This window comes from Dipodomys spectabilis, unplaced genomic scaffold, assembly GCF_019054845.1.
Source record: "Dipodomys spectabilis isolate Male_0828 unplaced genomic scaffold, ASM1905484v1 ptg000773l, whole genome shotgun sequence".
NCBI classification, from domain to species: domain Eukaryota; kingdom Metazoa; phylum Chordata; class Mammalia; order Rodentia; family Heteromyidae; genus Dipodomys; species Dipodomys spectabilis.
In genome coordinates, this window is record NW_024871450.1 from 595504 (window position 1) to 618705 (window position 23202).

General features: G+C 50.1%; 1 protein-coding gene across 2 annotated transcripts in view; it reads left to right on the forward strand.

The window, feature by feature from the left end:
• Positions 1-23202, forward strand: part of Ndrg4 (NDRG family member 4) — a 41881-nt gene that overhangs the window by 4406 nt on the left and 14273 nt on the right. For both annotated transcript variants that reach the window (XM_042672843.1, XM_042672841.1), the window contains exons 2-3: positions 16309-16403; positions 21360-21404. In XM_042672843.1, coding sequence (XP_042528777.1) covers positions 16326-16403; positions 21360-21404 — 123 coding nt within the window. In that variant the 5' untranslated portion in view covers positions 16309-16325. The remainder of the gene's footprint in view (positions 1-16308; positions 16404-21359; positions 21405-23202) is intronic.

The window sequence follows — 23202 nt, forward strand, 5'->3', positions numbered from 1 at the left end:
CAAGTCATCATAGCAACCATATGAAGTAATATATTTTCATTCCCTAATTTTTTGTTACATGGGATTGGTTAGGTCTTAGCACACTGTGATGATGTGAAAGGGAGAGTCAGGGTGGCCTGAGGTGGCTTGTAGGTCCGCTTGTCATCATAGCTTGGGTTTGCCTTTGCGGTGCCTTCCGTGGAGGAGACCTGCCTTCCTTGGAGTTAGCATTAGTGTGCACTAGCGAACACCGGTCTCTAAGTCTAGGAGGTCCTCTGAGCCCACGCTGGGGCAGGCTGGCTGCCCAAATGTGCTTGCCACTGGCGTAGGAGGGTCCTGGACTTCTTCACTCAGCCCCTGAAGACCATGCAGGAAAATAATAACTTCAGAAGTCATTTAGGTTTCTCAGTTGCAAGCGACTGAACAGAATTTAGACTGATACTAGCAGGAACAGGGAGTGTCTGCATCCAGCAAGTACGCACAGGCTACCAGGCTCCATCTCTCCTCCCCTGATTCCCCTGATAGCTCCGTGGTTTGGATCTTAGTGATTCTTTTCTTCTTTTCTCTCTCTCTCTCTCTCTCTCTCTCTCTCTCTCTGTGTGTGTGTGTGTGTGTGTGTGTGTGTGTGTGTGTGTGTGTGTTTCTGGGGTTGAATGCAGTGCCTGTGCATTTTAGGCACCTGAGCTACATCCCAGCCCTTTTGCTTGCATTTTCTTTTTGAGACAGGGTCTTAACGACTATCTTTACTACCTTTGCTTGAACTAGCCTCAAATTCACAATCCTCCTGCCTCCACCTTCCCCAGCTTGGTTAATTTCTAAGCCAGGCCTTTTCTCATGGCTGCTGCCTCCCAGTCTGTCCTCTTCAGCATGAAACTTTTCTTTCCCTAAGATTCCACCAAAGGCCTTGTCTTGCATGGAGGCCCTGTCTCTGATATTGGACCATGAGCTCTGTCCACTTGCTCATAGGCCCCTCTACTCTGGTACATTCTGTTCAGAGCATCTTATGCACAGGGTACACATCTCTGGCCTCATCCTTAGCTGGCCTCATTTAGTTTTTTCCAGTGTTTTTTCAGTACCAACCTGGAGCTGATATGTGGCTCAAGTGGTAGAGTACTTGCTTAGCTACCAAAAGGCCCTGAGTTCGAACCTTTGTAACACACACACAAAACACACACACACACACACAACAAACCAAAACATTAGTAAAGAGTCAGTCTGAGACAAGCACTGGTGGCTCATGCCTGCAATCCTAGCTTCTCAGGAGGCTGAGATCTCAGGATCTCAGTTCGAAGCTAGCCTGGGCAGAACAGTTTCCATGAGACTCTTAGCTCCAATTAACCACTCAAAAACCAGAAGTGATACTGTAGCTCAAGTGGTAGGGCACTAGCCTTGAGCACAAAGAGGCTCAGGGATAGTACCCAGACCCTGAGTTCAAGCTCCATACAAAAAAAAAAAAAAGCCAAGTCTGCTGGGCACCAGTGGATCACGCCTATAATCCTAGCTACTCAGGAGACTGAGATCTAAGGATCACAATTCGAAGCCAGCTCAAGCAGAAAAGTCACAGTGAGACTCTTATCTCCAATTAAACACTCAAAAACCAGAAGTGGAGATGTGGCTCATAGTGGTAGAGTGCTAAGCATTGAGCAAAAGAGATCAGGGACAGCACCCAGGCCCTGAATTCTAGCCCCGCAACTGACAAAAAAAAAAAGTCAGCATGCCTCAGGTCTAAAAACAACCCCCTCATCTTTCCCTACCTCTGTTCTCCAGGTCATCTCAATTCATAAGCTACCCTGAGCCTCTGCTGGGCCCTTCACCGTCACCCTTCCCCACCCGCGTTGAGGCATGTGCAGGCCCCCGCACAACAGTTCAGACACAAGGGGCTTCTCACGTGGCCATAGCCACCCTGTTCCTGGGGGTCCATTGGCCACCAACACCTCTGCTGGCTTGTAGCAATGGCCCCCTGTTTCCAGCCTAATGCCAGGTCACGTCACCAAGTTGTAGGAAGAGGGATTTGCTAAGTCCTTTGGTTGAACTTGTATAGAAGGGTTAACCATGAAATGGTCCTGGCCCTTCCCTCTGCTTTCCCCCTGCCCCAGTCCTCTGCCACCTGCCATTGTGTTTGCAGTGAACTGCGCTCTGAATGCTTCCCCCATGCCCCACAAGGCTCAGCCTGCCTGCCTTCAATCTTTAGGTCCTTGATTCTGCCTCTTCCCAGCTAGATAGACTCTCTCATCTGCGTGTATGTGGATGAAAGTGTGTCAGTACTGGGACTTGAACTCAGGGCCTGGGTGCTGTCCCTGCTCAAGGCTAGTGCTCTACTAATTGAGCCACAGCTCCACTTCTGGCTTTTTGGTAATTGATTAGAGATCAGAATCCCACAGATTTTTTTTTTCTACCGGGGTTGGCTTTGAACCAAAGTCCTCAAATCTCAGCCTCCTGAGTAGCTAGGATTACAGGGGTGAGCCACTGGCGCCCAGCTTCAGGTGGCATTTCTTAGCACCTTCGTTTAGCTCTCAGGCCCCAGGCCCAGTTGTGTCCCTTTCTGCGACACTACTTCCTCTACGCACTGCATCTGACGCACCATACATTTCCATAGACTTGCTGATCGTTTACCGCTTCTGCCTCTCAGATAACCCCACAGAGGTGGGAGTGTTTGCACTCACCTTTTGTCTCTAACAAGAGAGATAAGATAAGGCTATCCCTTATCATCAATGCTTGGGACTAGAGGTGTTTCAGATTTAGAGGTATTGAAGGGTTGGTTCTGTTTTGTTTATGTGTGTGCCAGTTCTGCAGCTTGAACTCGGGGCCTGGGCTCTGTCTCGGAGCTTCTTTTGCACAAGGCGAGTGCTCTACCCATTTGAGCCATAGCTCTACTTCCAGCTTTTTGTGGTTATTTGGAGATAAAGAGTCACATGAACTTTCCTATCCCGCTGGCTGCAAACCTTGATTCTCAGAGCTCTGCCTCCTAAGTTGCAAGGATTATAGGCATGAGCCACCGACTGCTGGCTAGGTTTTGTTTTGAAGTTTTAAATATTTACATAGATTTTATCTGTTGAGCATCCCTAATGTGAAAATCAGGATCTGAAATCCAGACTCCTTTGAGCATCACATCAGCATTGCAAAAGCTTCCAATTTCAGCTGGATGTGGTGGCACCTGCCTGTAATCACGCGCTCAGGAGTCAGATGCAGGAAGATGAAGAGGCTACCCTGGGCTACATAGGAAGACCTGGCCTCAACCTGGCCTGGGTCACCTGGCCACCTCCACATCACCAATTCTCCTGAACCCCCAGGAACTGATGATGGGAAGTGGATTCCCAAAAGGAAACAGGGTTGGAAGTGGGGATAGAGCAGGCAGAGACAGGCAGCCCCTCGGCTGGGTGGAAGGCAGAAGTATGGGGTTGCTTGGTGTTGAGTTCCCTGCCAGGTGAGCATTGTTTTTCAAAGTACTAAGGAGCCAGGAAGCTCAGAGAACAGAGAAACCATGGCCTGGCAGAGGAAATGCCCCCAAAGGAAGTGTGTGGTGTGCTCTGTGTGTGAGACCAGGTTGCAGACACTGCCAGGGAAGGCTGGCTGCCTCTTTGAATGTTGCGCAGAGATCCAGGGCAAGTGTGTCTTTGTTTCTGGGAAATTTGCCAGATTGGGCAAGGATCCACAGCTGAAAGGAGAGAGATACCTGTGTGAAGGAAACTTGAGAATTGGTGACGAAGTGGCAAAGTTAGTTGGAATGTAGGTCATGGCTGCCTGCCCGCGTGGACATGGTGGTGAGTCTGTCTGTCCTGGTTAGGAAGGGCCGCACTGGTGAAGCCTTCACCACAGAGTTGCATCCCCCACCACTCGGCCCGTTAGCTCAAGAACTTCCCTGGTTTGGGGAAGCCCCAGCCTTTTCCTTTTTCATGACTCTCCTAGAAAATGGCCTAAGTTTAGATCAGCCTCAACTGTATGTGACAGAAACCCATGATGATAATATTAGATTTAACAGGATAAAAATGTACCTCCGGCTTCCACAAATGGGGTCTGAAAATAAACCATAAAAAAACTTATGGTTTCATGGCTTTTGATTATTCCTATTGCTGAATTCCTTCTACATCCTAGCTCTGTCATCTTTAGTGTCTTATCAAAAATGGCTGTTCAAGCTCCTGCCATCGTATAGTTGCAGGAGGGTGACTGGCACATCTCTTCTTTTAAGAACGTACCCTCTAGTCTCATTCTTCCCTTACCATCTCTCTGGCAGACTATCATGGAGCTCTGACTTGGGGCTCTGGTATTAGGTCAGGAGGAGAGAAGAGCTGTTGGGGAACAAGAAATTGGAGTCCTGGTGGGACCCCACTGGCTCCATACAGAAACTGCCCATGTGGACTTGGGGTTCTCTGCCCTGGCCTTTAGCCTGGAGATTAGGGGTTTTATTTAACACCCAGAACACATGTATTGGTGCTGTGCCTTAACCACTATATCCTCTCAGGGAACTGCAATTTGCATACTAAAATGAAGTCTTTGCTGGCAAAATGAGCGGTGAGACTCTGCTGCTCCTGACATCCCTGAGAACCCAGATTTTGCAGAGTGGAAGTCAGCAGCCTAGAAGGAAATCCTAGAGACAGAGATGTCCGCTGGGAAGAGATGCCACCCCGCCAGCCCCTCCACCACCACTTAAAATACAAAGCATTTTAGGAAGAGCTTAAACAATTTCTGTCAATTACATTTGCCTTTTTAAGAATTCATGAGTGAGATTTTTTTTTTTAATCTGATTCTTAAAGTCTAAAACATTCAGTAAGTACAAAACCACCAGCAGCGAAACCCTGAGTGAGAGAATTCATCCAGCATGCACAGAACTTTTTTGTGTGCAACCTAGGAATTGACAGATAAGCAAAAATACTGTGAATAATGAGAGACAGGTTAATCACCACTTGAGGAAAAACTACAGATAAGGGACGGAAGCTAGACTGAATGATGGTGTTGAGTGGAATTAGAAGTAGAGATACCAGCTTTTAAAATATAGGCTGGATAGGCTTAGGAACAAATGTGTGCTTTGATGTCTTATATTTCCTAACTCTTACCTTCAGAGGAGCAGGGACTCCTGGAAGCACTGAGAACGCTTCTTTTTTTTCTTTTTTGCCAGACCTGAGTTTGAACTCAGGGCCTGCACACTGTCCCTGAGCTTCTTTTGCTTAAGGCTACCACTTGAGCCATAGCGCCACTTCCGGCATTTTCTGTTTGTGTGGTACTGAGGAATTGAACACCAGGACTTCATGCATACTAGGCAAGCACTCTACCACTAGGCCACATTCCCAGCCTTGAGCACACTTCTTACCTGGATCCTAGTTTCTAAAAAGCATCCTTAGCTGAGAGTGGTCAAACTTGCCTGTAATCCCAGCACTTGGGACAGTAAGGCAGGAGTATGTGAGTTTGAGGCTCACCTTGGGTATATATTAATAACCTGCATCAAAAAATTACTAACTAGGGCTGGGGATGTAGCTTAATGGTGGAGTGCTTGCCTAGCATGCATGAAGATGTGGGTTCAAGTCCTCAGTACCACATAAACAAAAAAAAACCTAGAAGTGACGCCGTGGCTCAAGGGGTAGAGTACTATCCTTAAGCAAAAGAAGCTCAAGGATAGTGCCCAGGCCCTGAGTTCAAGCCCCAGGACTAGAAAAAATAAAAATTAAAAATAACTAAAGCCAGGCACCAATGGCTCACACCTGTAATCCTTGCTACTCGGGAAGTGGAGATCTGAAGATCATGGTTCAAAGCCAGCCTGTGCAGGAAAGTCCATGAAATGCTTATCTCTAATTAATCACACAAAACAGAGCCCAAAATGGTTATGTGGCTCAAGTGGTAGAATGCTAGCTTTGGGCAGAAAGGAGCTCAACAACAGTGCCTGGGCCCTGAGTTCAAGCCCCGGGACCAGCAAAAAAATTAATAATAATAATAACCAGATAACAAACACAATCTCACTAAAAGGGACCAGGCTCTTGGTGACAGATTTCTGGGTTCAGGCAGAAAAAGTACAAGCTGAATTTGGAGCATTGAATAAGTGTGCTAAAATTAGGAACTACTGAAAAAAATCATGTTTCAGGTTGAAAAGACACAAGCGCCAACTTGAGGGAACTCCTAGTGGCCAAATATGGCCCTGTTTGAACAATGAAATTTTAAAAAGTAATAGTGGTCCAGGCACTGGTGGTTCATGCCTGCAATTCTAACTATTCAGGAGGCTGAGATCTGAGAACTGCGGTTCAAAGCCAGTCCAAGACAGGAAAATTTGTGAACCTCTTATCTCCAATTAACTACTAAAAATCCAGAAGTGGAGCTGTGGTTCAAGTGATAGAGCACTAGCCTTGAGCAAAAGAAGTTTAGGAACAGCAGCCAGGCCCTGAGTTCAAGACCCAGGACCAACACACACATAATAGCAATAGATGTTAACCCATAGTTCTAAATATACATGAGTCCTATCTGATGTAACAGGTCAGATAAATAGAGGAGAAACGGTAGCTGTCTGTCACCTATAGGAACAATTAATAAATGTAACAGGATGATAGAAATAAAAAAAACAATTATTAGACACCACAGAAATACCTGCATGGGCGGGACTCATCAATGGCTGTTGAGATTATACCGACAAACAACGTGGAGAAACAAGATGCTTGCAAAGTATCTTCCTACAAGATAGGAATTCATTACAAAGAGGAAGATAGAAGCTGCACTGCCACCATAGCCTCAATCCAGTGGCTGAAGTTAACATCCCCAGTAACAAGACAGAGACGTCGTATACTCCATAGGGAGCACCGGGAAGTGACTGACTCCCTTGTTCTCTTGCCCCAGATGCCTACAGTTCAGTTGAATCATGAGAAAACAACAGACTAACCCCAACTGAAGACATTCTACAAACTAACCAGCTCCCTTCAAAATGTCAAGATCAGATAGAAGGGATGACACTGATCAAGATGCATTGTACTGAGGCTGGGAAGGTGGCTCAGTGGTAGAGTGCTTGCCTTGCATGCATGAGGCCCTGGGTTCGATTCCTCAGCACCACATAAGCAGAAAAAGCCGGAAGTGGCGCTGTGGCTCAAGTGGTAGAGCACTAGCCTTGAGCTGAAGAGCTGAGGGACAGTGCCCAGGCCCAGAGTTCAGGCCCCACGACCGGCAAAAAAAATAAATAAAGATGCATTGTACTTGTAACCTGACTTCTGGAATTGAAACCGCTTTGTACAACTACTTAATAAACTATGTCTGTCTATCTGTATCTCTCACTATATGATATAAATCGGTAGGTGTCAAGGTCATAAAAGCCAAGTGCTGGTGGCTCACATCTGTCATTCCAACTACTTAGGAAGCTACAATGTGGAGAATCCGGCTTGAGGCCACCTTGGGCAGAAAAATCTTCTAGATCCTATCTCCAAAATAACCACAGCAAAAAAGCAGGCTGGAGGCATGGCTCCAGGGGTAGAGTACCAGAGTTAAGCAAGCAAGCACAAGGTCCTAAGTTCAAACTCCAGTGCTAGGAAAACTCATTGTTAGCTATCCTAGTTGGAGAGACCAGTAAGCCATGATAACTAAATGGAAGTCTGTTCCGAATCTCAGAATATTGGGCAAACGAGTGAAATTCATAGGGCATCTTCATATGACCAGTACTGCAAGTATATTTCCTTCCTGTTTCTCTGTGTTTTGCCTCTGTAGCTTGGGGGACATGGGGAAATTTTTGTGCTTTCTGTTTGTCTGTTGCAACTTTCTTGAAAGCCTTAGAATTTTTCACAATAAGAAGTTGAGGACTGGGATGCAAATGTGTCTTGGTGGTGGAGTGCTTGCTAGCATGCATGAAGCCCGGAGATCAATCCCTCAGTACCACATAAACAGAAAAAGCTGGAAGTGGTGCTGTGACTCAAGTGGTAGAGTTCTAGCCTTGAGCAAAAGAAGCTCAGGGACAGTGCCAAGGCCCTGAGTTCAAGCCCCAAAACCGGTGGAGGAGGAGAAGGAGGAGGACGAGGATGAGGACGAGGAGAAAGCAGTAGTTGTTTTGAGGGCTGGTGTCATGACTCAAGTGATAGCGCACTTGCCTAGCATACGAAGGCTCTGGGTTCAGTCCTCAGTGTGGCATACAAATGAATCTGAAAACCAAAACCTTCATTGATAGTTATGGTGAGACATGCCTGTAACCTCAGCTCCTCTAGACATGAAGGTAGGAGGATCACAGTTTAAGGCTAGCCTGAAGTGCAAAGTTAGCTTGGGATCCTATCTGAGAAACAAATTGAAACCAAGTCTGGGGATGTGGCTCAAGTGGTAGAGTGCATACGCTTGAGACTGAATTCAGTCCCCAATACCACAAAAAGGGAAAGAAAAAGGAGGGGGGAAGGGAAGGGAAGGAAAAGGAAGGGAAGGGGACATATTATATCTTAATTGACTGCATTTTTTTTCTTACCGGTAAGTAAAATGTGTCTGTCACTTATAATCATCAGTGGTATCTTAGATCTGATAAAATCTAATGTATATAATAAAAATCTCCCCTTGACACTTTGCCAACTTCATGTTCTTTCCCAAAAGTAAATTGTTAGTTTATCCTAAATTATTAGAGCGTTCCTTTTTTAATCTCCCAATACTCTGCTCAGTGCATGTGTTTTTCATAACAATGGGATTATTTACACATTTTTTATCATGCATCATGTCTTTCTCTTCTAACTTCTCCTTTTAAACAACTTTCCCTAACTATGTGAGTAAAATTGGCTTTTTTAAAGCTGCATAGTACTCCCAAGAACATTATTTAATCACACTTCTGATGTTCATTTAAGCAGCCCACATTGCTGTGGCAAGCCTCCCTGTGCCTGAGCTGCCCCCCTACCCCCATCTCCATCTCTTTGCCAGCGGCTTTGGTTAGGACAAATACCTAGACACAGAATGGAAGATTTGATGGATATATGCATTTAACAAACTACCAAGTTACACCAAATAAAATTGACCCCACTGCCGTCTGGCCAGCTGTGTTGGAGTATGCACCTGTTTTCCCACAGCCTCACCAACGCTAGGGACGGGCAATCTGTTATTATTTTGCAGCCTAAATGGATGATTCATCCCTCCAGTTATCCATTTCATTAAGCAAAAATGGAGTGGCTGCGGTGCAGTTCTGAGGGAGAGCACTTGCCCAGCATGTGCAAGGTCTGGGTTCCAACCCCTGCCCCACCAAAAAGGACAAAAGTCCTGAATGTGTGCCAGGTGCCGTGGCTCACGCCTGTAATCCTAGCTATTCAGGAGACTGAGATCTGAGGATCGTGGTTCAAAGCCAGCCCGGGCAGGAGAGTTCGTGAGACTCTCCTCTCCAATAAACCACCAGAAAACCAGAAGTGGCACTGAGGCTCAAGTGGTAGAGCGCTTGCTTGCCTGGAGCTGAAGAGCTGAGGGACAGTGCTCAGGCCCAGAGTTCAAGCCCATGACTGACAAAAAAAAAAAAGTGCTGAGTGTGTGCCTGCCCTGTGCCCAGCAAGGTCCTGAACATGGGACATCAGCACCAGAACATAAAGACCTCCATTCTAGAGGCGGTGGAGGTGCAGAGGCCCGCAGCTGGATAGTTCAGTGGCGTTTTCCTGATGCTAACATGTGCTCCTCCTGGGCTTGTCTGTGAGGAGGTGGTCTTTGTTCTCTAGGCTGAGTCAGCAATGCAGAGTGGAGATCTATCCTGCCTCCTCCCCTTTGGGGATTCTAGTGAGGCATGCAGGCAGGCTGGGCCGCGGCAGGCATGGGAGCGCAAGTAGGAGAGAGCCAGGTTAAGATGCTCCAGATGGAAAGGTTCAGAGGGAACCTCTGCTTCCCCCAAGGCTGTGGTCAAATCCACCACCTCCAGAGCCTTGTCACCGGCCAGCCCTGGGCACCAGCCTTGGTGGAGGATCTCCACGCCCTGGTGCGCTTCTCCTACTATGGTGTACCTACAGATGGCACCAGAGCCATAGCATTGCAGAGACAGCCTGGACACATAGGTCAACCGTGAGCCTCTCCTGTTGGTCCCTAAGCCTTGGTGCATGGGCTGTGATGCGCTGGGCAGATGAGCAAGGCCCGCCATGGGGGGCGGAGACGCCACTCGCCCCTGTCATTCACAGCAGAAGCTGTTCAGTGGCTTTTCTCGCACTAGTGAGGCCTTGGCTTGCTCCTTTCATTTCTTTGTGCCCCCATCTCAGCTACAGGGACAATAGCTGGACCCTGTCAGGGAGGTGACAGGTTGGTGGGGGGGCAGGCAGCAGGAGATTCAAGGATTTCTACAAGTAAAAAGCTAACAGCACCTGGGGCCTAGTCAGTGCTCGGCAAGTATGAGCATCAGAACCCAAATATGGCTGCCTGGAGCACAGGGGATTGAGAGAGAGAGAGAGAGAGAGAGAGAATGTGTGTGCATTTGCCAGGCAGTAGGGAGGGTAGAAATTCAGAGAAACCCGTGGGAAAGTAGACCATGTCCCAGGTTGAGCATAAACCAAGAGGCAGCAGTTGTAGCACAGAGCCTAGGGAGGTAGAATACTCTCGGGTGGGAGGGGATTAGCATGGCTGCGGCCCCTTCCTAGGTCTGCATAGTGGATGGCACCTTCTCCTTCCTGTGCCTTGTCTTCTGGTCTGGTCTCAGCCCGGCCCCACCCCAGCACTGTCCCAAGCTTCTGAAGCCAGGACAGGGTGTAGTGCAGTTGGAAGATGGGTTCCTGACTTGGGGTCTCCTGTTTCTGGAGCTCCTTTCAAGACCACTCTGCTGGCATGGTGTGGCTGACTGCTGACTCCGGTCGCTGGCAGTGAGGTCCTCCCGCCAGCAGCCTGGAGGCTTGGGTGAATCACGTGATCACCCTGTGCTATTCTCTCTGTGCGACACAGCCTGTCGCTGGCTGCCAGTCCCTTCTCCCAGTGGAGCTAGCCAGGCTGGTTTGGCTCTGTGCCTGGTTTTGACCTGTTTCGTTTGTGGTTTAAGGCATCCTAGACAGAGTCCTGACTGTGGCCTGCCAGGCTCCCTGTGGTGATGGGAAATGTGAAAGCCACACTAGTCCTTCCCCTGTTCTCTGTGTCCCACAAGACCCAGCTTAAAAAACAATTAGGGCTGGGAATGTGGCTGAGTGGTGGAGTGCTTGCCTGGCATGCACAAAGCCCTGGGTTCAGTTCCTCAGTACCACATACACAGAAAAAGCCAAAAGTGGCTCTGTGGCTCAAGTGGTAGAGCTAGCCTTGAGCAAACAGAAGCTCAGGGACAATGCCCAGACGCTGAGTTCATGACCCTGGACTGAAAAGAAAAAAAAGTGCTTTATCTATAGGGTATAACTACTACTGATCAACTTAATTTAAGCATTTACTGAACAGTTTCAAGAACAACCTAATAAAACTCTAGGGGTTCACATGGTCTCATAGAAGCACATTTAAAGAAACACAAAGCAGCAACCAAATACAGTCAGGTTGGAATATAGCTCCTCTTAAAAGAATCCGGCTGGGAGCTCTTCTGATCTCCCTCCCAATGTGCTCACCCTTGCCCTCAAACCTCGCTGGCTGCCACCCCTCCCTCCACCCATTACCTTCCTTTCCCACAAATACCAGGTGCTCAGCCTCTCAGACAGCGGGTTTGAATCTTGTCTTACAGAGTCAGAGGAAAGGAAGTTGCTTTGCCTGAGCTGATTTCCTGCTCAGCTGCATTCTCTTTTTTGTTGTTGTTGTTGTCAGTTGTGAGGCTTGAACTCTGGGCTTGGGCGCTTTCCCTGCACTCTTCAGCTCAAGGCAAGTTCTCTACTGCTTGAGCCACAGCGCCACTTCTGGTTTTCTAGTGGCTAATTGGAGATAAGAGTCTCACAGACTTTTCTGCCTAGGCTGGCTTTGAACCGTGATCCTCAGATCTCGGCCTCCACAGTAGCTAGGATTACAGGTGTGAGGCACCGGCAGTGCCAGGCTCTGCTGCATTCTTTTGGTCCCATTGTTATACACAAAAATCTCCCAGTTACCAAGGGGTTTGAGTTTGGGTTTCGTGGCACTGGGGATGGACTCAGGGCTCTGCTTACCTAGGCAATCCTCTGCCTCTGAGCTCCTCCTGTGGCCTGCAGTATTTTATATCTGTGGTCTCAGAGCTCCTTTGTCACCCTACAAGGCTCTGAGATGAAACTATGCAGTGAGCCCGGCTCACGCCTGTAACTAACTGAGGCTGAGATCTGAGGATCGTAGTTTGAAACCAGCCCAGGCAGGAACGTCTGTGAGACTCTTATCTCCAACTAATGATAGAAAAAGCCCAAAGTGGTGCTGTGCCTCAAGTGGTAGAGTTCTAGCCTTGAGCAAAAAGGAGCTCAGGGCCAGCACATAGGCCCAGAGTTTGAGCTTCAGGACTGGCAAAACAAAAAACAAAAAAACGTAGGCAGTGAATGATGGAGAGAACTTAGTCATGGCTTTCGCGCCCCAGGTCAGCCTACTTGGGAGAGCAAGGGTTGGGGTTCATCTAAGGCCTGCTTGCTTTTAAGGTCCTATGTTCCCTTTAGTGAATATAAGATTCAGAGGAGGAACGAGCATTAGGCATCTGGGGCTACCTATGTCTGCTTTACCCCTCTGCCACCTGAAACAGGCTTCAGCCAGCTAGGTAAACCCCAAACTCACCCCCTTACAAAGATCAGCCAAGTGCTTTCTCAAAAAGAAATCATAAGCTGGGTGCCCAGATACAATCTTAGCTACTCAGGAAGCTGAGATCTGAGGATCACAGTTAGAAACCAGCCCAGGCAGGAAAGCCTGTGAGATTCTTATCTCCAGTTAACCACCCAAAAGCTGGCAGTAGAGTTTTGTGGCTCAAGTGGCAGAGTGTTAGCCTTAAGCAAAAAAAGCTAAAGGCGAACCTGAGGCCCTAAGTTCAAGCACCAGTAGTACTAGCACAAAAAAAGAAAGAGAAAGCAAGCAAGCATGAGTTCCTTGGGAAGATACTTCTCACACCCCCTGTGAGAATTTCCACTCTGTGCTCTATGTCATGGAGCGGGGAGGAGGGGGGGGATGGAGGTGGTCAGAATAGCCTGTCAGGCCCTGGGCTTCCCGTTTCCAAGGGTGGATGGAGCTGTTCCTGTGTCTCTGGATTGCAAGATGTCTCCTCTCCCTTTCCTGCTCCTCCATCTATCACAGGCCATCTGTCCCTGCCCAGCCCACTCACAGCCCTTTTAATAGCAGCTCCCTGGGGAGGATGGTCTCGGGGATCCCATAGCACACTAGGACACCCCAGTGCTGCCCACGCATTGAATTGAGATGGTGTGAGGGAGGCGGGTGTCTCAGAAAGTCCTCATGGGAAGTTTCCCAAGGTGGGGACCCCCCCCCCCCGCTTTCAGCTCCCCACTTGGGTGGATGGAAAAGTATGCACACATCAGAAAGGACAGAGAAGGGAGGGGGCCGGGAGAGGGGAAAGGACGCCTTTCTAAAAATACAGCCCATCTGCATTGTGTTAGCTGGTTTCCTGGGAAACCACTGGGAACCACAGAACCAGTGGGGCCGGATGCCTGGGACTAGGGACCCTCTTGGTGCTAAAGATGGGGTCCTCCTTTGGGGCATCTGCCCTCCCTTGGGGAAGATGGCCAGCTGCTCCCCGCTGGGTCAACACTTCCAGATAGATCTGTAAGGCCTAGCACTGTGGCCCTGGCCGCCCTTGAGAGGGCAGGGAGCAGGGCAGCCCTGCCACCAGAGTGCTCTCCAGCCTAGCCCTGTGCCGAGAGGCTGTCTTCGGTCACTGTTCTCTGCGGGAGAAGTTAACTGAGGGGAAGAGGGGGGCGTGGGTGAGGAGAGGGGAGGGGAGGGACATCTAACCAGCCAGTGACTGACAGTCTTCAAGACAAAAGGGAAAGTCAGGTTTTGCCCTGAAGAAAGGCTGGGAATAGAGTTGGAGAGGACTAGAGGAACCCCAGACCAGGGGCTGCCACACCCCAGCTGAGTACTGAGCCCAAGGCCAGAGCCCAGCCTTGGCCTACGCTAGGCCAACAGTTGAGCTGTTTTTAGCCTCAGTTTCCTCATCCCACTTCTCCCTCCCCCTGAGGATGGAGTACAATAGCACAAGCAAGTACTTATGAGTGATGAAATGCTTTGTATACAAAGAGGAAACATTCCTAGTCTCCAACTAAAATTAATGTTTAGGGTCCTTTTTTTCTAACTTTAGACCGGACACCCTTCACCTTTCCATCTTCTACCTGGGAGTAAAGCCTGGGAACTTGATGTATTTATTTATTTTTGAGACAATTTCACTTTGTAGCCTGGGCTGGCCTTGAATTTGAACTGCTGGCAGAATCTTTTTTTTTTTTAATTGTGAAAATACCATACAGGGGGGTTACAGTTACATGGGCAAGGTAATGAGTACATTTCTTATCAAGCATTGTTGCCTCCTTTTTTTCCCTTCCCATCCCTTCCCATCTCCACACACACACACCGAAGTTGTAAAGTTCGTTTTTCAACACAACGTCTTGTACATCTCATTGTTGCAATAGGTCCACCTGCATCCCTATTTAAACAATTTGATTTTTCCCTTCCCCTCCACAAATTATACTAACATCAAATGCAGTGAAAACAGGGGTTATACCATGGGGGAGGGACATACAAAGCAACAAAAAAAAATCTTATAAATAAGAAACAATCACAAGAAAGAAAAAAACATTTGAGTCCTTATCTTGGGGTTCATTTCGCTTAATATCAACTTATCTGACCGTTTCTGCTTGTCTCAGACATATTCTAGTAATTGCAAATAAGGGAAACTATGGGACCTATGTTTCTTTGGGCCTGGCTTACTTCATTTAATATAATTTTTTCCAAGTCTTTCCATTTCCTAACAAATGGGGCAATGTCATTCTTTCTGATGGAGGCATAGAATTCCATTGTGTATAGATACTACATTTTCTTGATCCATTCATCTACTGAGGGGCATCTGGGTTGGTTCCATATCTTAGCTATGGTAAATAATACTGCAATAAACATAGTTGTGCTGGTAGCTTTAGTATGCTGTTGTTTGTGATCATTTGGGTAAATGCCCAAAAGTGGGATTGCTGGGTCATAGGGGAGCTCTCTGTGTGCTGGCAGAATCTTTTACAACATTTTAATTCATTTTGCAATACTGCCTTCCAGAAAGATCTATCAGTATATTACATTGCTATGATATGTCGGTTAACTATGTCACCATCTGTTTTGTAGCTTGCTTTGCTTGCAGATGTGGCCGGTTCTGTTGTCCAAGAAGAAGATTCTCTTGTTTTGATGTGAACTTCTTTGACTTTTAGTGAGCCTGGGTGTTTTTTCAACAATTTTAACAGACCGGTTTTAATTTTATAAATTCCCAGTCCTTGGCTGGTTTTCCCTGGGTAGATTTCTCTCGTCCTAAACTGCAAGTGGGGGGGGGGGGGCGGTAATACTGCTGGTCCTGGAGGATTGCAGATCCTGTGCCCTTGTCTTTCTGCCTCCCTGGCTCTTACACACATGTGTGATTTTTTTTTTCTCTCTGAGGATCAAAGGCCCAAGGGTCTCCCTGGAACTTGAACTTGGGACCTGGGTCCTACCATCCAGTCTGTGCAGGCTGAGGGGTCTCTGCGGGTGTTCTGACCTGCCAGCCTCCTCCAACATCATTCTCCCTGCCACCCTGTGGCAGGCGTATCCTTCCAGCCTCAAGAGAGCCCTCAGCTCCACTCCTCTCTGGCCTCTGATCCCAGAGCTTCACTATCTACTTCGTGCCCCTGGGCCTCTACAGGGGACCTCTGTCTGCTTTTGATCATGCCTGTGTCCCCCACCCCTACACCCCCCCACACACACCCCAGGTACATCACTGCATCTGAATAAATACAGAGTTTTGCTTGAAACCATTTTAGGGATCATATGTTGCTTTGTTTGTTTTGTTTTATTGCCCATTTGTGAAATAGGATCTTGGTTTTTGCCTGGGTGAGCCTAGCCTGGACCAGGATTCTCCTATTTAAGCTTCCTACAGTAGGTAGGATTGCAGGCACAAGCTACTACTCCCAGGTTCTTCTGTTGGGGTGGGGCCTGGTGAATTTTTGGCCAGGCTGGCCTGAAACCATGATCCTCCTTATCTGTGCCTCCTAAGTACCTAGGATTACAGGCATGAGCCACCCATCCTGAAGTTTGACTTTTTTTTCTTTTCTTTCTTCTTTTTTCTTTCTTTTTTTTTTTTTGCCTAATATATACCTCTGTTAGTTTCCTGTGGCTTGCTATTTGTCCTTTTAAGAACCGTTAATATAAGGGCATACACTGAGTGGAGCGAGCTGATCTTGTGTAAGAATCTGTGTGCCTCCCCCTGCCAACATCACTGAGTGCCTCTGCTGAATCCCCACCCTGGTCTGCAATGTCCTCAGGAGTTCCGGATGGAACCCAACTTCATCCTCTGTCCCTCCTTAGGGCTCCTGCTGCACGACATGACGATGGCTGGTCTTCAAGAGCTGCGATTCCCCGAAGAGAAGCCTCTGCTCCGCAGCCAGGATGTCACTGAGCTGGTGAGTTGCCTTTTGCATCCTGGGACCGAGAGTGCCACCTTGTGGCAAAGAAGGAAATTGTGCTCTTTCTCTGCCACCTTGAAAGTGGTAATGAGCTGAGCTGGGTACCCTGGGCAGCCTTGTCCCTGCCTTGAGACTCGAGTTTGGGGGCCACCCTGAGTCCCCAGCCGGCCTCACTGTGCCTTCAGCTGCCCTTAAGGCTGGAGTTCTTCAGGAGAGACGTCTCCATTTGAATGAAAATGTAGGCAGAAAGAACTCACTTGGCTATATGATAGAGCTAGAAGCGGTCCAAGGGCAAGCCTAACCCAAGTGCAACCAAAAGCCTCGAGACTGCCGCGCGCCGGTGGCTCACACCTGTAATCCTAGCTACTCAGGAGGCTGAGATCTGAAGAGCGTGGTTCAAAGCCAGCCTGGGCACAAAAATCCGTGCAACTCTTATCTCCAATAAACTGCTCAGAAAACTGGAAGTGGCGCTGTGGCTCAAGTGGTAGAGTGCTAGCCTTGAACTGAAGAGCTGAGGGACAGCGCCCAGGCCCACAGTCCAAGCCCCAGGACTGAACAACAACAACAAAAAGCCTTGAGACTGAGGCACTCAAGGCTATCTATCCCCTTAGTCAGAGGACCAGGTGCTGGATTTAGAGTTCCTCCTGGCTCACACTATCCTGTGCCAAGTTTAGGGCTTCAGGGCTGGGCGTCCCTGACGGTCATTTGCCCCAGCCCTCCTCATTTTGCAGATGGGGAAATGTAGGAACCAACCCTACCCCCTCACATCTTCAGTCCACTGTTCTCCCACAAGGAGGCCAGCTCAGGGAGCATTGGGGGGCTAGCACGGGCCCAAGCAGCCAGCACCCTAGGGTCCAACAACATGAAGCCATAGTCCTGTCCCTGACAAGGGTGGTCTTACCTTAAACATTAAGAGTGAAGTGCTGGACTGGGTTATTGAAGACTGGCCCTCAGAAGCTGGCAGGTGCACTGTGAACTAGAAAGCCCTGTGCTGAGTTCCCGCACAGCAGTCCCTGCCCCTCTTCCCATCTCCTGCCAGGATGCTTGCAGGAGGCTCCTCGCTGCGCTCCAGCCTGTGCTTCTGCTCTTGTTCTGCACAACTCTTTAAAAAATGTCTCATGTCTGCTTAAAACTTGCCAACGGGCTGCCATCTCCCTCAGTGACAACCACCATCTTTCTTAGGACCCAGGGTATGATCTGCACCCACCCTCTGCCCTTCTGCACCCCTAGCTCCCTCCTTCCAGCCTCCCTGTGGCACGTGCCCGCCATTTTTCCAGCTGCCTTCTGTGACTGAGGTAGGGAGTGTGGGATGGTGTGAGCACAGGAATTTGCACGGCTGGCTCTTCATCATCCTCAAGGCCCCGCTCAAATCTCCCTGGGAGGTCTTCACTGTTCCCAGCCCTAGCGTACACCACTGTCAGACCCCACGGCCCAGACTCGGGGGCAGCTACTGGGGCTGTTGGCCACCAGCTCTCCCCAGAGCCCCGCGCAGCACCATGCTCCTGGCTGGCTGTGAGTAAAGATGTGAACTGGGTGGAAGCCAGCCCAGGCCCTCTTCCCCACACCAGCATCTTTCAAGGCATGTGAACAGAGAGCTCTTGTGGGGTGCCATGAGGGCAGGTCGTCTCCCAGGGGAACCCCTCATCCCACCACAACTGCACCAGGGGAGCAGTTTGCAGAGCGGCTGGTACAGCGTGAGGCATGTAACTGAGGCCTTAACTGGCCCCAGGGCACTGAAGAGAGCAGAGGGTATCTTGTCCTGATCCCTTCGTGCCTGTGTCTCCCACTCCTCACTCAGCAGGATACCCCTTGCTACCCCCGCCACACACCCTGACTCATGAGCTCTTCCTGCCAGAGCAGCCTGCCACAGGACCAGAGCTCACCACCATGGCTATGAACCCCTGCATGAGGGACTGTGTCTCAGACTTCTATGATGGCCTGGCTTCTTTCTTGAGACAGCACAAGCTTGGAGCTCCCAGCAAGGGCTTTCCGTGTCGGCCCTCTGTCTTGGAGAGCTGCTCTTATTTGCTGTATTCCAGGCTGAGTTGCTAGCACTCAGCCTCCATAGCTTCCCAAGGGCCACCCCTTCCCTCTCTCCCTCCCTCCGTCCCTCCCTTTTTCCCTCGCTCCCTCCCTCCCTCCCTTCCTTCCCTCCTTCCTGTACTGGGCCTTGAACTCTCAGGTTCTAGGCATTGTCCCTCAGCTTCCCCCCCCCTACCCCACCCCCCCCCCCCGGTCAGTCGTGGGGCTTGAACTCAGGGCCTGGCCACCTTCTCTGAGCTTTTTTACTTAAGTATAGGAATCTATCACAGCGCCACTTCCACTTTTCTGGTAGTTAATTGGAGATTAGAGTCCCACACTTTCCTGCCCGAACTGGCTTTGAACCTCAGTCCTCAGATCTCAGCCTCCTGTGTAGCTAGGATTATAGGCATGAGCCACCTGCATCTAGCTGTCCCTTAGCTTTTTTGCTTAAGACTGGCATTCCACCAGTTGAACCACAGTTCCACTACTTGCTTTTTACCAGGTTTCAACCAACCATAGAGGGAAAATGTTGGAGAAAAGAATCAAGTACTTATTGAACATGTACAGGCTTCTTTTTTTGGCAGTCGTGGGGCCTGAACTCTGAGCCTGGGCGCTATCCCTCAGCTCTTCAGCTCAAGGCTAGCGTTCTACCACTTGAGCCACAGCGCCACTTCTGGCTTTTTTCTTTTTGCTTATGTAGTGCTGAGGAATCGAACCCAGGTCCTCATGCATGCAAGGCAAGCGCTCTACCACTGAGCCACCTTCCCAGCCCCAGGCTTCTTTTCTTGTCATGATTCCCTAACAATACTACCTAACATGAGGTACTCTGGACCTGATTTAAATTCTGTGAGAGGATGTCCATAGATCCTGTGCATATACTAGGCATTTTGCACAAGGCACTTGAACCTCTACAGTTTGGTATCCACAGAGAGCTCTAAAACCAGTGTCCCACAGATAGAACGCCTCCCGAGCCTCATGCTCTTTAGGCTGGCTTGCTCTGGAGTGTCCAGTACCAGGTGGGAGCCTGTCTTCCCCTTCTCCAGGGTCTGGGCACCTTTCCTGGCCCCCATTCCCAGGCCTTCTCCCCGTCTCTCAGCAGGACCCTCTCTGACCCCCGTGTTCTGTGAGCTTGCTCAGCCCCACAGTTTTGGAGGTGGGGTTTTGAGTTGGCTCTTTTTTTTTTTTTTCCTGCTGTTTCTTGACTTTGAATCCCACCCCTCCCACACTCTCCGTCTCCTGTGCCCCCAGCCAGCCCCCTGGGAGCACACCGCACACCCTGCCATTATCTGCCTCATCCTTTCTGTCAGATTTTGTTTTTTAAAACCTTCCTCCTACTTCCTCTTCAGAGATAATTACCCGCTTTTAGGTTTCCAGTACAGAAACCTCCCACACCTGCACTTTCCCGCCCCTCCCAGAAGACCTTTGGGTGAGATCCATCCATGACTAGCCCCGCCCCCTGTCCCTGTCTCTGGTGGTATCCCTTTCCTTGGGTGGATCAGTGGGGAGGCCTAGCTAGGTACAGCCATTCTTGATGTGGACTAGGCTGGCCTCTAACTCCCAGTCCTCCTGCCCCAGCCTCCTGATTGCTGGGCTTGCAGGTGTGTATGCTACACCTGGAGAAAGTACACTCATTCTTTATGAAACAGTCTCAAGCCACTGGAACCTGGCTGAAGACAGTCCCTGGTGCCCTCTGACCTCCATACACCCCCACATACACCTCCCCTCCCTCCCCCCCCCCCACCAGAATGCAGGTGGCTGGACTTCCTCTTCATTATAAGAAAAAAAAAAAATCAGAATTATCAATTGATTCTTCTTCCTGTTTGGAGCATGGGGGGCGTGTCTTTGTCTTTATTGCATATCTGAGCCCACCCCTTCTCTTGCCATCTTCCAGTAGCCTTCTGTTTCTAAGTTGATTGACACAGACTTACTAGGAGAACCAATAGCATATAAAGGACCCAGTCTAGGCTCAGGCTCAGAGACCTGCCTGAAGCTCCCTCACCAAGCCTTAGCAGAGAAGTTTCTAGACTAGCACAGAAGACACCCAGGGAGACCCAGAGCTCTGCATTCCCTTGGCAGCTGCTGTTCTGGAGGAAGGTCTGAGCTAGCCCACAACCTGGTCGCACAGTGGGAGATTAACAGGGATTGTGGGGGGGGCGCATCTCACCTGAGAGCCAGGCTCCACTACAGAGTTGGTCAGGATGCGACTCACACGTGAGTTCAGGCCTGACCCTCCACCCTCATGAACTCCATCTGGAGGTGCCCCCAAGCCACTCGCTCCTCGTTAGGAAGTCCATCGTCCAGATCCTGTGTGTCTGGGAGCCAGTTCCAGCCCAGGCTTTGTGTTGAGCACAGCGAGGCATGATCCCACCCTGGAGTCCGGTGCCAGACACTGAGCAAAGGCAGGGCTGCTCAGTGACACACATTCCCAGGTGACTTGAGGGGGTGCAGCAGACAGTGTCCCTGGCCCTGGGGACAGTGCTCAGGTTGGGAAAGTCAGCGTTGCTCCTGCTGAACGGTCCCCAGCATTACTTGGCTGTGACAATCAGACCTCAACCCTCCCTCCTTTCCTCCCTCTGCCCTGTGCCCTTTCCCCTGCCGGACCGAGGGAGATAGCTCTGATGGAAGAGGGCAAAGTGACCAATAGCCAGACTTGGAGTCAGAGGTTCTAGCACTTTCTGGCCCTGGGTTCCCAGCCCTCTGAGCCTCAGCCCCTCACCTGTACAATGGAAACGTTTGCTTGCACTTGATGTTGATAAACTATCGGGCTCCAGTGTCTGGTACTTGGTAAACCCTTGGTGCTTTTTGGTTCACGTGAACATAGACTGGGGATCAGGAAGGCAGGGTGCTCTGGGGGGAGCCAGGCCCTGTGGGCCCCCAGGTTCCCACGTTTCTTTTCTCCTCCCCTCCCCCACCCGGTTTACTTTCCCTTAGGAGAACTCTGACACCTTCCTCTCCGCTGTGGACACAGACTGGAAGGTAAGTCAAAGCCCAGCCTCCTGAGCTGTGGGACCCCCTCTGCCCAGCTGTTCAGACCCCAGGGGAGATCACTGATCTCTGTGTGCCCCACATAGTGGCGGGGGGGGGCACCTTAGCCTCGGGGCAGCCATAACTGCTCCCCCCCCAGCTGTGTCTGCCCAATGAAGGTGCCTGAAGGGGAGGTGGGGGGACCATCTGGAGTCCTGGGGATGGTGGGGATAGAGAAGGCAGTGAGGGATGTTGCCCTCTGAATCAGCATTTCCCCCAGTGAAAGCCAGGTTGCCTCTGAAATAGCTCCTGTTGCCATAGCAGCGGTTGCCCAGGCGACCATGTCCTCTTTGATTTCAGATTCTCCATTGAACACTGAACTTGCTCTCTGTTTCTATTCCTCCACAACGATGATGTGGCTCTCTTGGTTTTGCTCCTTTCTCCCCTCTAAGTCCCCTAGTGACCGATCATCTCCAGGTGTCAGGAAATGTCTAATAGCACACTCCATGTGAACCTCACCAGCCTCCCCGAGCCCACTGGCTATCCAGATGGGATGGTAAATTCATATGCTTCCTGCTGCCCAGATCGATGGAGCCCCTAGGTTACTGCTGTGTCTCCACCTGACCTCTCTCTGGGTCAGTCTCCAAGCCCCATGACTAGAGCAGTCAAATGGCTGCTGGACCTGGGGTGACGTCTGGCTCCTCCCCTCTCCCCCCCCAAGCTGCTTCCGGCCTGCATGCTGAGTCCATGGTCACCCCCTTCTCTTCAAGGACAGGAAGCTCGGCTCCAGAGCAGACTGGATGCACCTGCCCAGACAAACCCGTCCCTCCCATGCTATCTCCAAACTCAGAGAGCAGAGGATGGGATTCAGCAGGGTGAAGAGGGGGCGGGGAGGGGGAGATGATGGGACACCCCCCCCCAGGAGGAGGAATGGGAGCTCTAGCAGCTTGAAGTTGCTGGAAATCACAGCAGGCCCTGCAGCCACCAGCCTGTTCTGTGCTGTGCTACACAGAGCCCAGCACACAGCCTCTGTGGGCAGGGATGGAGGGGACCCCCTCCCCCCACTCCCTGCTCTCCCAGCAACCCACACCCAGGGCATCCACCGTGGTGGGCGGGAGCCTGAGGGATTGAGAAATACCTTCCTCTCCGTCCTAGTTAGGGTACACTACATCCAGACAGCTTTCTTCATTTATTTTAAAGGAAGTGCCAAGGCAGGGATTTCACTCCCCTCCCTCCCCTCTTTCTCAGTGACAGGCAGGTCACTGTCCCTGGCCTCCGTGGCAGAGACCAGCAAGCATCAGACACACTTGGATCGTCCAGGTCCTGCCTGGCTATTTACCAGCTGTGTGACCTCTAGCAGAAGTCACCCTGCTCAGCTGCCTCATTTATTCCCTGACACAGGCAGCTCAGACATCGCTGAGCTTGTGAGGTAACGGTGTCCACAGGCCTAGAGGTCCGACCCTTGAGGGATGGTGACAGGCGGCCACCGGAGCATGGAGTGAAGGCACACTGTCTGGGCGCTGGTCCGAGTTTTCTAGTTGTGTGATCTTGGGCAGGTTACCAGCCTTCTCCGAGCCTCATCTGGCTCACTGGAAAAGTGGCTGCTGAGAGCATGAAAAATAAAAAAAGGCAACAAGTATAAAGTGCCCTAGAGCAGCCTGGTAGGTGGGACACATCCCAAGTGTTTGCTCTTCTGAATGCTGTGACCTCAGGCCCAGAGTGCTGATATCACCTGAAACAATTCCCTAACTTCTCTGTGCCCCCACCATCTACTCCTTCGCCTTGGCGTAAACACCAAAGGATGGAATGG